Source organism: Nanorana parkeri, unplaced genomic scaffold (assembly GCF_000935625.1).
Source record: "Nanorana parkeri isolate BGI_ZX_2015 unplaced genomic scaffold, ASM93562v1 scaffold735, whole genome shotgun sequence".
Classification (NCBI taxonomy): Eukaryota; Metazoa; Chordata; class Amphibia; order Anura; family Dicroglossidae; genus Nanorana; species Nanorana parkeri.
In genome coordinates, this window is record NW_017307003.1 from 630,866 (window position 1) to 644,934 (window position 14,069).

Sequence of the window (14,069 nt, forward strand, 5' to 3'; positions counted from 1 at the left end):
AGGGGTAGCCAAACTCCGGCCCTCCAGCTGTGGTGAAACTACAAATCCCATGATGCATCTCTCTCTGGGAGTCATGTCTGTAGCTTTGAGAATCTTGCAATGCCACATGGGATTTGTAGTTCCATCACAGCTGGAGGGCCGGAGTTTGGCTACCCCTGGTCTAACCATACCCAACATGGAGAGGTTTTTTGCCAGGGAGGCCATGCTTACAGGGACAAGGGCCTCATCCCCACATCCTGGGCCCAGTGGATATGGGGGTCTGCGGATGAAATGTATCAGAATCTGGAAGCTATCCAGTACTCTCGCTTGAATTAGTAAGGAATATACTGTATGTTACCCCTTGTTACTCATTTACAAGAAAAAAACACTAAATAAACAGTTTTGTTTAGAAACGATGTAAATACTATATCAATCAAACCATCCAGCAATGTATATCCACCATCAATCATGATAAATGACGCCCTGATAAATTTTAACCAATTTAATGCATCTATATTTTTAAAGTCTTTTAAGTCTTGTTAGGTTATCTTGTTCTAGGTTATCTTTTTGGTAACCCACATATGGCTACTGCCAGGGTCAACTTAAAAAAGAGAGAAGAAAATAGCTAGATTAATGTTCGATCTCATGAACTTATGGCTGTGCTTTGTTTGAATCCCGCTGTGCTGCCCATGTTCCATGTATACTTTCCATGGTGTTTTCAGTTTGCTCAGTTAGTCAACAGCTTATGATGGCTGTAATGTTACCTAGATTACCAACAAGAGGCTTAGACTCCTCTCAGCAAAAATAAGAGGGCAGGTTTGTTTTGATAGTTCATGTGAGCATATAGAAAAGCAGAGGCTATTAAGCAAATCAACACGCCACGTCAGGGGATGATGTACCCGGATTGGCTCATTTTCAATCTTAAATCCAAGTCTCTGGCAGGGCTAGAATGAAGGTTCTGATGAAGGGGGCATGCCCCTTAAAAACGCATCAACCACCGGGACACAGCGTTGAGGCAAGTCAGGAGGGACTGATGACTAGTGATGGAACAGGCCCGAGTTCGGTTTGTATTCGAACATTCGAACGTCCAAAAAGTTCAAATTTGAACTCGAACTCAATGCAACTCAATGGGGGTAGAACTTTCAGAAACAATTGTCCCCTTTAAGAGGGCTTATATGCAAGTTATTGGCCCATAAAAAAGGCATGGGAGTCCGAGTACTGCACTAGGGGACAGGAATCAATGAAAGGAAAAAAATAAAATGTTTTTAAAGGAGCAGTGATTTTTACATCACTTAAAAGGGTAAGAATTAAAAATTAAAAATTCCTTCAAATATCATGCCTGGGGGGTACCCATATACTGCCTGTGAAGTGGCGGATCTGTACGATGTATACAACTCTGGTATACAACGCTGTATACAACTCTGCATATAGAACTCTGCATATAGAACTCTGCATATAGAACCCTGCATATAGATTCTCTCAATTTGAACTCCTGCAACACACTACGTAAGGCTGCGGTATAAGCAGCCTTATATAGTGTGCTGCTGGGACTTAGCTATGAGCCATGATTGGGCAAAGTCATCATGACGTTACCCAATCATGGTTCTAACAGAGTACTGAGCTCTGATTGGGCAAAGTCTTGCACCTGAGCTGTGGTCAGATGCAAGCCTTTACCCAATTAGAGCTTAAGAAGGCGCATTGCCTTGTGGGATGTTGCACGGTCGAACAGACCGCGAACATCCTACAAAGTTTGTGCGTTCGGCAAACGCTTGAACTAGCGATGTTCGAGTCGAACTTATGTTCGAGTCGAACTTATGTTCGACTCGAACATACAGCCCATCCCTGCTGATGACAGCAGCATGTCTGACTAAAGGGGAATCCCCTCTTAAAGGTTGCATCGTGACAGCAGTTTATGCATCTTGCTGCACTGTTGTTCAACGTACACTCGTGAGTGCATTTTAACCATTTGTGTTATTCTTCAATAAATGATCCTTCACATGGAGGTGGTGCTCTGTGTTTGTTTCTTTTCCATGTGCTGATGAGAATCCCTTAATCTCTGTGATGAGCAACCCCTGAATAGAAAATAATTAATATCCTGCAGGAGGAGGTCTGAAGCTTGTTGGCGCTGACACAGTCTTTGTTTGCCTCAAGTACCTGGGGATTATTCTTTATACAGGTCAAGCCAATGTGTTCCTTCCACAGGACACTACTAGCCAATGAAGTCATCACTATTGCCTCTAGCTCCAATATTCTATCCTGCTTTACCAATGCTGGCTTTAATAGTTTTACTATTGAAAGTCATGTATTAAAGTGTAGAGCTTAGTCATCAACAGTGATCCCTACTATGATAAAATCTCAAAAATCTACTTCCCGGAAGATACATAATCATGTCTGGAAAGATTATATCTTGTGGTGTAAATCACTTCAGGTTCATCAGTTTTTCTTCCTGCTGGCACAGATTTTGGCATTTCTTCAAAGTGTAGTGAAGCAAATGCTAGCCTTGAGTACAAGCAAGCATTGGTAGTTTTTCTTTAACCACTTCAAGACCAGGTGTTTAGACCCCCTTCCTGGCCAGGCCATTTTTCAGTGTTCAGCAGGGAAGCAGTTAATGACCATTAACTTCCCATATTCTGGTTCACACTTTCATTCAGGGTGTTATGCATATGACTCCACTGGTCAGACCACCAATCTCTGTGGGATCTAAAATTGGTGTCAACTGTTTTACAGAAACTCCCATGGCTGATTGCCTTCTTGTGAACATCACCTCAGCCCAAAGAGTGTCACAGTTCTTTGTCTGACCTTCACATTAATGAGGATATCATCCTTCCATATTACACACCACTGTGTACTTTAAAGACACAGACATACGTGTACCTTTATGCTGAGTCCAAATCCTCCCACAGTTTGTCTTCTGATTGCTACTGTTCTTTCCTAGAAGCAAAAAAACAATGTTTATGTTCAAATATGTACAAGCTGTATTACTTATGGTCAGCAGAAAATAATATTTAATATTAGAAACAGAATGTGCAAACTATGTTCCAGGTATATAGTGTTGTCATAGTACTAAGTACTTAGAGTACAAAGAACTATTACAAACAATTGCTGACATACACTTTACACAAGCACACTTTTACTTTTATATGAAGAATTTGATCAGAAGCCAGATAACCTTCCCTTTTGCTTTTTTTTTTATAGCAAATAACCAAAGCACCGAGTGAAAATCCACACAAAACTCCATGCAGACAGTCTTCTAATGTGAAACAAGCACTCCGAGGCCAGGATGCTACCCACTTATCAACATTGTATTTTTGCTGTCCTGTATAATGTAACCTTTTTAAGTGCATTTATGATCAAAATGCAAAATCATATAAACATTTACACATAGAATTTTCATTAGTTCTAGTCCACTCCTGTTAAACATAATGTAGATAGCAGGGGAAATGCCCCATATGTGACATCATCACTGCCTGCATGTAGCAATGGAATATGGAATATGTAGTCCCTGCAAATCAAAAGTAAACCATGTGCAGGGAAATCAGGAGGTTGTTAAAAGAGATGTCCAGCGATAGGCAGTGCTCACAACATGAAAGGAGAGTTTTCAATTAATTTATATTGGATTGTCAACATGAACTAACATCTACGGTATATTGCTATTACAATGTTGATGTTATAAAAGAAAAGTGCACTCTGTGACGTACACGGTATAAAGGTATACCTCGTCTAAATGATAAATTAAATGAGCCAATGAGCTGCCGCCTCTGTTTCGGTATTCTGCGGCCGCTGTCAGAATACAAAAGTAACAGCAGGGATTCCTCAATCAACATGCTTGTAGCATTAATGGAGGAATTTGCTCTATTTTTCATTCTGCCCGCGGGATGAACAAAAAGACATAGAGCAGTGTATATCCAGCTTTAGTTTTTTTTCTCAGCATAGCTGTGTTAGTTTACCATTCTCCTTTGTCAGTTATCTAATGTTATCTATTGATCTGACCTTTTTAAACTGAATATGAGGTGTTACTTAAAACACGCATTACAAGCCCCTTGCTTTTTTTCACAAGCAGAAGGCTTATCTTTAAGTATTAAGATGTTTCTCTTATGTCCACCAATCAGATTTAAACCTGCTTTGAAAGGTTCATTTTTTTTTTTTTTGGTGATAAAGAAGCAGGGTGTGAGGAAGCAGCAAAGTACAGAAACAACCCTATCCCCACCACACATGTGTGGTGCTCTGCAGAATCAGGTACAGTGGATTATAAAGAAGTCAGAAAGAAAAGCGCTGAATTGCAATATGTATGCAGATCAGGAGTTCTGATTACATTTTGGCTTTTTTCTATGCATGCTTGTGGCTGGTCAGTCACTCATACTGACCTGAAGTATTGGGTATTGAAACCAGGGACAGCCAGGCAACTAGTATTCTTTTAAGGTCAGCAATAGTAGACTCATTATTTCCCTTGATTGAATTTAAGGTAAGCTGAGGGCGTTTGAAACTTTAGCATGGTTTCAGTGTTTAGCAGTTTACCATTGGGTTTTACTTGTTAACTGATTGCCCTTTGATTATCAGGCATAAGTTCAATATTCACCTTTTTTACAAACTTGAAACAATGCTCACTGAATTTCAATTAAGAAAAGCAATGCTGCAGTTTGGTAGAAGCATCATACAGTGCCATACTTTTATAGCTCTCCCCACCGCCACCTTATCCACTACTGGAGGCCTCTGAAATGTCTGTGTTGGTTTCAACTTTCTGAAGGTTGAAATTTGTGGCAAAGCTAGGGAGCATCACATGTGATCCCAAAAATAGTTTTATATTGTCTTATATTGTAAAGCTCTGTGCAAACTATTGGCGCTGTATAAATCCTGTATAATAAAAGTTTTAGATTATTTGCTACTTTAGCTCCAGTGGTGGATCAGTTGACAATCAAGTGCAGAATGGAAACCACAAACCACAGCCTTACTTTCTTTAAACATGCCTTATACAGAGCCGCTCACATTGACTTCAAGTATGCAAGTGGCATTAAAGTAAATTTAGCAATTTGAAGGTGCAAAATATTTTTATAGCGATAAAAAAGGTAAACAAAAATACAGACATTTGTTGATTGCATAAGTATCCTCTTCCCCCAAGACCATGCCTTGCAAAACCACTATTTGCCACTAAAACTGCTTCAATTGCTTCACCAGCTTTGTATATCTGGATCCAGCATCATCAAATTTTCATTCTGCAAGTTGGATGGAGACTATTGGTGAGCAACAATTTCCAAGTCTTGCATTCACACAGATTTTCTACTGAACTGAAGTCTGCCCATTCACTGGGCCATCCTATAGCATTCAGGTTTTTGGCTGTTAACCACTCCAGTGTGGTTTTTGCTATGTGTTTAGGCTCAATATCCTGCTAAAAGGTGAACCACCAACTCAGGGTTAGGTCTCTAGAAGGATGAAACACGTTTTTCTCTAGAATATCAGAATTTCTTTGTATGTGGCCCTATCTATCCTGCCCCCAATGTTGACCAGTTTCCCAATGCCTAAAAATAAAAAGCATTCTCACAACATGCTGGTGCTACTGCCATTTTTCAGTGTGAGGACAGTGTTCTGAGGGTGAAAAGTAGTGTTGGATTTTCTCCACACATAACATTTCGTGTTTAGCCTAGAAAATTACATTTTGGTTTGATCATGGAAGAAACCCTTTTTTACACATTTGCTTTTTTTATTTTTTTTTTAAATCTGTTGCAGACAATGAACTAGTGTACCACACAAAATGTGCATAAATCAGTCTTCAAAAGAATTTCATATTATATAAAACACCAACTAATTCAACAAAAGCATTGTACTGTATTGTTATTACTAACTTTAAACTAAAACAATGTTGTGTATAAATACACAATAGAACATGTAGAAAATGTTCGGCCAATGTCCGACTGGGTGATCAGGACAACTGTCTAAAGTATATACGTGGAACAGAAAAATAGTATCCAGATATAGCTGAAAAATGCACCACTGTTTTTTTTAACACTAGCAGTCAGCAGGTGAACAATTACCAAAAGAACGCTGATATGTTGTATCCATAGTCCAATAGCAAGTTTACATGGGTAAGCATTAATCTGCTAAAGATGTCCCCACCAGATACTAAAGCAGCAAAACTAATAACAATTATTTGATCTGCTGCTTCAGTATTTAGTACAGATGATTTAGCAGTGCTTAATGTGAACCTTCTTTTCTTTTGTGTTCAGTTGGTTGCATGAATGCCTATTTTGAGTTTTAAACAGCAAAGGGGGTTAACACTTATGTAATCAATTGGGAAAACTGTGTGTATGTGTATATGTATGTATGTGTATATGTATGTATGTGTATATGTATGTATGTGTATATGTATGTATGTGTGTATATATATATATATAAAGCAGTTTGTGTATGAAGAAGAAAGTAGTGGTGGACCAGCTGGTCATAGCTCATTATCACATTACATCACATCAACCTTGCCTCAAAAGTAAATCTAGCTTCAGTAGCTACATCAAATAATGACTATTTAGATTGACAAAACGTTTTTGCAACATGTCAGGGACATGACAAAATGTAGGTGGACTTTAGAAGCAACTAAAAGAATGAGCCTGGAATTTTGTGTCACCAGAACCTAAAGGGGAAAGGAAACTGTAAGACACTTTGATGAACTGTAAGAAAAACAGGCTTGGTGTCTAAATGGGAGTAATAAATGAGCATCTGCCTAAAATTGTTGTGTGTTTAATTGTTATATGCTTGTTTCAAATATTTAATTACAAAACTATGTAAATTGTGTCCACTTCAACCTTGTAGACTATTTTATGTATACCAGTGCAGCGCTCGACTCCTAAGGAGCCACTGGAATAAACGGGTACTTCTGTCTCACTGCTGTGATGAACCACACGTGATGGATCCACTGTACACCAGCACACCTTGTAGGGCTTTATAAAGCTCTACTAGACAAATTATGTACTAAGATAACAGAGAAATGAACTGGAGAAAAATAGCAAATAACTGTGTATACAATAGAATCACATTAGCCATTCAGATACTATGTAAGATATACCTCAGCTGCGGCCGTCTATCTGCATTTACTGCAATACTGGTCTGGCTAAGGTAACCTTTCACATGGTAGCAACTATGACACAAACTCTCAGTTCAAACCGTCTCGGGTCTCTAACCTACAGTAATATTTTCTATATTAATATACTACCTACTTATTACATAGTACTTAAAAGCGTACATAGCAACATTTATAACAGGTACTGCCCTTTAAAGCAGTATATTGGTGCATTATGAAAGGAAACCAGAGCACCCAGAAAAAGCTAGCTGTCACTGCTAGCTCCGCACAATCGTTTTCTATTTACTTTTTTTTTAACCTTTTTTAACTCTTTTTCTGTTCTGAGGGACCGAGCAGAACAGCCGAGCCGAATGCCGCTCAGCGGCATTTGGCTATTCACTCACTGCTGTTCGGCATCTTCAAGAATAGGCCGAACAGCAGTGAGTAGCCTGCCGGAGGTTCGGCTCAGCCGATCCAGATGTTGGATCTGCTGAGTCAAACTCCTTCTGCACTTCGGGTCGGCCGAACATGCTGAGCATGTTCGGCCGACCCGAAGCCATGTGAAGCAAGCCGATGTACGGCTGAAATCAGCCGTACCATCCTGAAGTGAATAGCCGAACAGTGTTCGGCTCACTTCACTTCAGGTCGGTCATTCACTCGGCTGCCTACGGCAGCTTAGTGAATGGACCTCTGTTGTGTTGTTTCACACTATAATGTATAGGTTAATGTGTGCATTGAGTTTTATAAGGATCTTATTTTAATAGATGTGACTGGCAAAATATCAGAATCCAACATATAACTCTTTTGCTTCTAATTCACTGAGAAGCAGAATGTTAGTGGGAATGGATCCTATACAAAACAAAGTACATTCTTAAATCCATGCATTTTGCTTGCAATGGAAATTGCAGTAAATGGACAGAAAAAAGACCAATGAGAATGAACCCTGAAGTTAAGGGAATATGATAGATGATGACTTCCAAAACCTCAACTGCATTCCCTATTTGTAAGAGTTATGTAATTAAACTTATTTTTGGCCTTATTCCCCAAACAATGGAAGTGGAAAGCTACAAAACCACAAAATAGTGCTTATGAAGTTCACCCATCACATTAAACAACTGATAGGAAGGCCCAGGAGACAAGAGGGTGTGGCACCAAGCTCAACCTTTACAGTTTCCATTACCCAGGTTAGTGGCAGATATAGTGCAGTAACCCAACTAGAGTTCACTCTACTAAAGACAAAGCAGTACCAGATGAACTCTAAATGGTTGCAGTGGATTACTGTGCTTAAGAAATACCAATCTTGCTTCTTGCATCTTCCTTTACATAGGACCAAGCATGCATAAATAGTCATAGCCATAATGTAAAAGTGGTCTTGACTTCTGCTGGTCAACTAAAAAACATGTCCTGGCATTATCCCTCCTTGTTATATTAAGAGTCACATACCATAGCAAGATCAGATATAATGGTGTAAATGAAGACGTAAGTTAATCAAATCGTGCCAGCAAAACCTACAAAAAAAGGTGCATTGGAGCATTTTCATGTCCAACTGAATACAATACAAATTACTTTGAAATGTTAATTACTACCTCCCATTATAGTGATTTTTCTTTTTCTTTTTTGGTGGGGGAGGCAAGTCAGGACATCTAGTTGGCACTCCACAGAGTGTGAAAGGCACTATAGGCTTAACTCAGCATAATTTACAAAAATTAAAGGGAAGTTGTCCAAAATTTTCAGCCTGCCTATTCAAGGTTCCAGCTATCAGTGCTAATATCATACCATTATATGATTAAATATCATTTAGACTTTAGCAGTATGTATTGTATAAATGCTATACTGAACAGATTATGTTAATTAGGTATATTATGTAAATGAGAAGATCTGTTTAAGATGGTAACCTGTTAAGACTAGAAATAAATAAGCTGCCACTCCTGTCCTGTCTCTTTAGCCTACATAAACCAACCCTATTCTACAGTTAGGAGCAAGTGCTGTCATTGTGGTATTGCTTTCTCCTAATCAGAACTGGATGTGCTATATTGAGGGTTGTGATTAGCCAAGCAACTTCAGAATGTGAATCGTCAACCATCTTCCCTCTGCACTTAGCTTCTTATGCTTTGCAATAGCTGCCCGTCAATACTCGCCATCCCTTCCTAAATGTGACTGTGAGGGGACTGCTTGTACCTACTGGCATTAACTCTTTCATAATTGGGGGAATCTTGAGGTCAATTGATAGTTACTCGTGCACCAGCAATGCAGTTTATAAATACTACATGCTATCCTTCATTGTCCCATGATTTAAAGCTGAATCCAGGGCAGTTCCCCTTTGCCTGGAGATGAGCTTTAATGTTACACATACATCTTAGAATTAATAAAGATTAACCTGCAGTTTCTCAATACATTTTTCATGGATTGTACAGGTTAGAAATTCTGTCCCCTTATCAGCCCTGCCTCTTCTTCCTGCTTCACTACTGCTCAATTATATCTCCTAAATCTATGTGCTCTTCATACATGTACTACTGAATTGATACTTTTTTTTTTTTAGTCTCAGATAAAGTAGGTAAAAGTTAGAACCTCTGCCAGAGTTTTATTGCTATAAACTGTACAGGTGAAACTCGAATAATTAGAATATCGTGCAAAAGTTCATTTATTTCACTAATGCAACTTAAAAGGTGAAACTAGTATGTGAGATAGACTCATTACATGCAAAGCAAGATAGTTAAAGCTGTGATTTGTCATAATTATGGCGTACGGCTCATGAAAACCCCAAATCCACAATCTCAGAAAATTAGAATATTACATGCAATCAATAAAACAAGGATTGTACATAGAACAATATCGGACCTCTAAAAAGTATAAGCATGCATATGTACTCAGTACTTGGCTTGGGCCTCTTTTGCAGCAATTACTGCCTCAATGCGGCATGGCATGGAAGCTATCAGCCTGTGGCATTGCTGAGGTGTTATGGAAGACCAGGATGCTTCAATAGCGGCCTTCAGCTCTTCTGCATTGTTCGGTCTCATGTCTCTCATCTTTCTCTTGGCAATGCCCCATAGATTCTCTATGGGGTTCAGGTCAGGCGAGTTTGCTGGCCAATCAAGCACAGTAATCCCACATCATATATTAGTTTCACCTTTTAAGTTGCATTAGTGAAATAAATGAACTTTTGCACAATATTCTAATTATTCAAGTTTCACCTGTGTGTACCCACTGGAGGTTCACCCACTCTATATGTCCTGGTGACTATTGTCACTGGGACTGAAAATGGAAAAATCTAAAATTAGTTGTCATGGAACAGGAAGGGCTTTATTACACCATTAGCTGTGACTGGCGTTTTTGGCAACTGATCAATGTTATCAATGTGATGAAAAATGAGGACATGCTGCATCTTTTTGCAGCACACTGTATGGTACTGCAGGTCAGGGCAGCACACCGCAGCACACCACATTGTAGTGTGAAGATCTGGAGTGTACAGTTTTTGCACTCCAAATTAAGGTACAAAAACAAAGCGTGATGCGCTCATACAGCGCATCACACTATTTCCTGTTGGACATCACTGGCTCGCATGCTATAACTCAGCAATTTATTGTGCAGGCTAGTGTGAAGGAGATGTGTACAGTAAATAAAGTGGATAAAAGTTAAAATCTCTGCCACAGCTTTATTGCTATATATGTGCCGGCTGGGAGGTTCACACCTCTATATGTCCTGGTTACCGAGAGGGAGCCTGGAAGTGTTCAGCTCTGTGCATTTCCAGGTCCAAAGCTGTCAAAATCCTAGCTGCAAAATTGTGTACACAACTAATTGAGCACCCATAGGCTGGAGCAGAGGGCAGGGGAGACACGAAGGGTCTAAAAGATTCCTGATGTCTACATAAAGAGTACATGTTACCTGCCCAATGCTATCACATAGGGGGCTTTTTAGCTAAAGTTAAGTAAATACAAATGTTACAAAAAGTCAAATTAAAATATAGTAAAATTAACAAAAAAATGTTTTAATGCATCCCTATCAACCTGCGAACATACATATGAATGCAAACACGCAAATAGGGAGTGCATGTAAACAATGACTGTGCAAGACATACTGCGTTTTAGACATGTGCACTGCCAAAAAATTTGTTTCGTTTCGTTTTAAATTCGGATTTGTGTTATTTCGTTTTTCAGGATTCGGGTGTGAAAGTCAATTCGGATTCGGGATTCGGACGAAATTCGGTAGCGTTAGTACGAACGTTCGTTTTGTTTTCTGTTCTTATTTGTTTCTTATTAGTTTCTTATTCGTTTCGTTCGTTTGCAGCAAAAGTGACATTTGACGAATGTCAAACAAACGAAACGAATAAGAAACGAATAAGAAACGAATAAGAACAGAAAACGAAACGAACGTTCGTACGAACGCTACCGAATTTCGGAAATGGAGATTCGGATTAGTTTGCATTCGTTATTCGGATACATCCGAATGTCCAAAAAACGAATCGCACATGTCTACTGCGTTTCATCTTCTAGAGAAATAACTCTAGGTCCCTCATTTACAGTTAACTTCTAAAGCGTCAGCTATGGCAATTTGGGGTACCATAATTTTTTGTCCAAACCAACTTAGTTAGCGCTAGGAGTCGGATTTAAAACACCAGCCGCAACAATGTGTGTTTAAGTGCTTTTATACTATTTCGTTTTGACGGAACCTTGGAGTTGTAGATTTTAATAGATACACACAAGAACCAATCACTCACTAGGATTTTTATTAAAAGGCCATCACACGTTTTTATTATTTCACAGACATCACTCACCTTATCCTGCACTTTATATTCACTTCACATATTTGCAGAATAATTTTTCACATTGGACTAATCACCACGGAACCATACTGTGACTATTTTCACTATTCACAGTAAAACCAAATAGATTCACTTCCAAGCGCAACATACCCACTTCTCCATATTTTTTTGTAATTTTTCGGTCGCATGTAAAAACGCAGATTTTAACATACGTGCAAAAAAAAAAATCACTCCAGATCTACAGAGGCCAACTGATTAATACTACTACACATGCACTGAAAACTCTTCATGTCAGTTGGGGCTAGATGTTTCTAAAAGGTAACAGAGAGGCTATTGCTACATGTGGGCTTAGTGCAGCCTGCTACTCCCCTACATTGGTGAATGAGTAGTCTGCTCCCATCTATCAGCATTTCTTTATCGGAAAGGCTCCTCAGTTTCTTCCTAGCAAGGTACAGCCTATGAACAGCGACTAAGGAGGTTCTTGTTACCAGAGAGTGTGCTGCAAGAGAGTGTGGCCCAGTTAGCAATGTTTAGGGAAAATAATGTGCCACTTTGGGGTCTATTCACAAAGCAGCCGAAGAATCTAGACGTAGCTTCGGCAGATTCTTTGGCTAGCTTCGGCCCCAGGACCCCTTCAGTTCAGTAGAACCGAAGGGCTGCTGTACGGGCTATTCACAATAGCACGTACAGCTCCCGAACTTAGCCGAGCGGCTCAGTCGTGCCGAAGGCATATGCCTCGGCTCGGCTAAGCCGCGCTGAAAGCCAAAGCTGGCCAAGTGGCCGGCCATTTGCCGGCCGACAGTCTGCTTCTGACAGCTGGGGGGAGCCAGCCGTGATCTTACGGCTGGCTCCGGCCACTTGCAGAGAGATCAGCGTCCCTGGTTACCAGCTAACCAGGGACACTGATCTCCAGACAGCAAACTCTCCCGCGTGCCCCGGGAGTCTCCCGCTCCCGGCCGCCAAGGAGAGAAACACTGCTTTTTCTTTTTTTCTTCTTTATTGTGACACGAGCCATGTCAGAATAGAAAAAAATAATAATATTGTTTTGCCCATTAGAATGCATTGCTAGATTCCTATTGGCTATTTCAATGTGCAATAGCCAATAGTAAACTAGCATTGCACCCGCCCTCTGCTGATGGACCTGATGGAGAACTGCAGCAGAGGGCGGGTGCAATACTAGTTTACGATTGGCTATTGCAAATTGAAATAGCCAATAGGAATCTAGCAATGCATTCCAATGGGCAAAACATTATTATTTTTTTCTATTCTGACACGGCTCCGTGTCAGAATAAAGAAAAAAAAGAAAAATCAGTGTTTCTCTCCTGGGCGGCCGGGAGCTGGAGACTCCCGGAGCACCCGGGAGAGCTTTTTTTCTTTTTTTTTTTGACGGCAGCAGAACCGCCGGCCAATAGTAAACTATTGGGCGGAGTTAGCTGTCATTGCTAGCTCCTCACAATGGTTTTCTATTTATTTTTTGGGACTTTTCTACCTATTTTTCTGTTCTGCTCGGTCCCTCTGAGGGACCGAGCAGAACAGCCGAGCCGAATGCCACTCAGCGGCATTCGGCTATTCACTCACTGCTGTTCAGCATCTATAAGAATAAACCGAACAGCAGCGAGTAGCCTGCCGGAGGTTTGGCTCAGCCGATCCAGATGTTGGATCGGCTGAGTCGAACTCCTCCTGCACTTCGGGTTGGCCGAACATGCCTAGCATGTTCGGCCGACCCGAAGCCACGTGAAGCCACCCGATGTACGGCTGATTTCAGCCGATATACGTCTAAAATCAGCCGTACCAGCCTGAAGTGAATAGCCGAACAGTGTTCGGCTCACTTCGCTTTAGGTCGGTCATTCACTCAGCTGCCTACGGCAGCTTAGTGAATAGACCCCTTTGTATGTATGTAGTATGCACAATTTTGTATTTAATTGCTGTGTTTTTTTTAATAGCGGACTTTAAAATTATATTTATTGATTTTCTTACACCCCTGATGCCTCCTGTGTCCAAAGAGATGCACTTTTACTAGTCCTTACTCATGGAATACTGAAGCAGTTTTAATGTCAAGTAAAGCTATAAATCATCAATTCATCTTCTGCCAAACTGCCCTGGAAGTACCTAGCAGCTGATGCTAAATTCTTTATTATTATGTATTACCTTTGTTATACACGTTGGCAGCACAAATTCACAAATTATATATCAATGAGATAATGGCAGTGGAACTCAGAAATGCTGAATTTGCAAAGTTCTTTACCTTGTATGTGACTTAGCATCTGGAACGGATTGTATGCTTTA

General features: G+C 40.1%; 1 protein-coding gene across 1 annotated transcript in view; it reads right to left on the bottom strand.

The window, feature by feature from the left end:
* The window catches only part of SNTG1 (syntrophin gamma 1), a 324,127-nt gene that overhangs the window by 110,092 nt on the left and 199,966 nt on the right, over positions 1-14,069 (bottom strand). Inside the window, exon 5 of the mRNA XM_018564206.1 lies at positions 2,854-2,910. Within this exon, the coding sequence (XP_018419708.1) occupies positions 2,854-2,910 (57 nt within the window). The remainder of the gene's footprint in view (positions 1-2,853; positions 2,911-14,069) is intronic.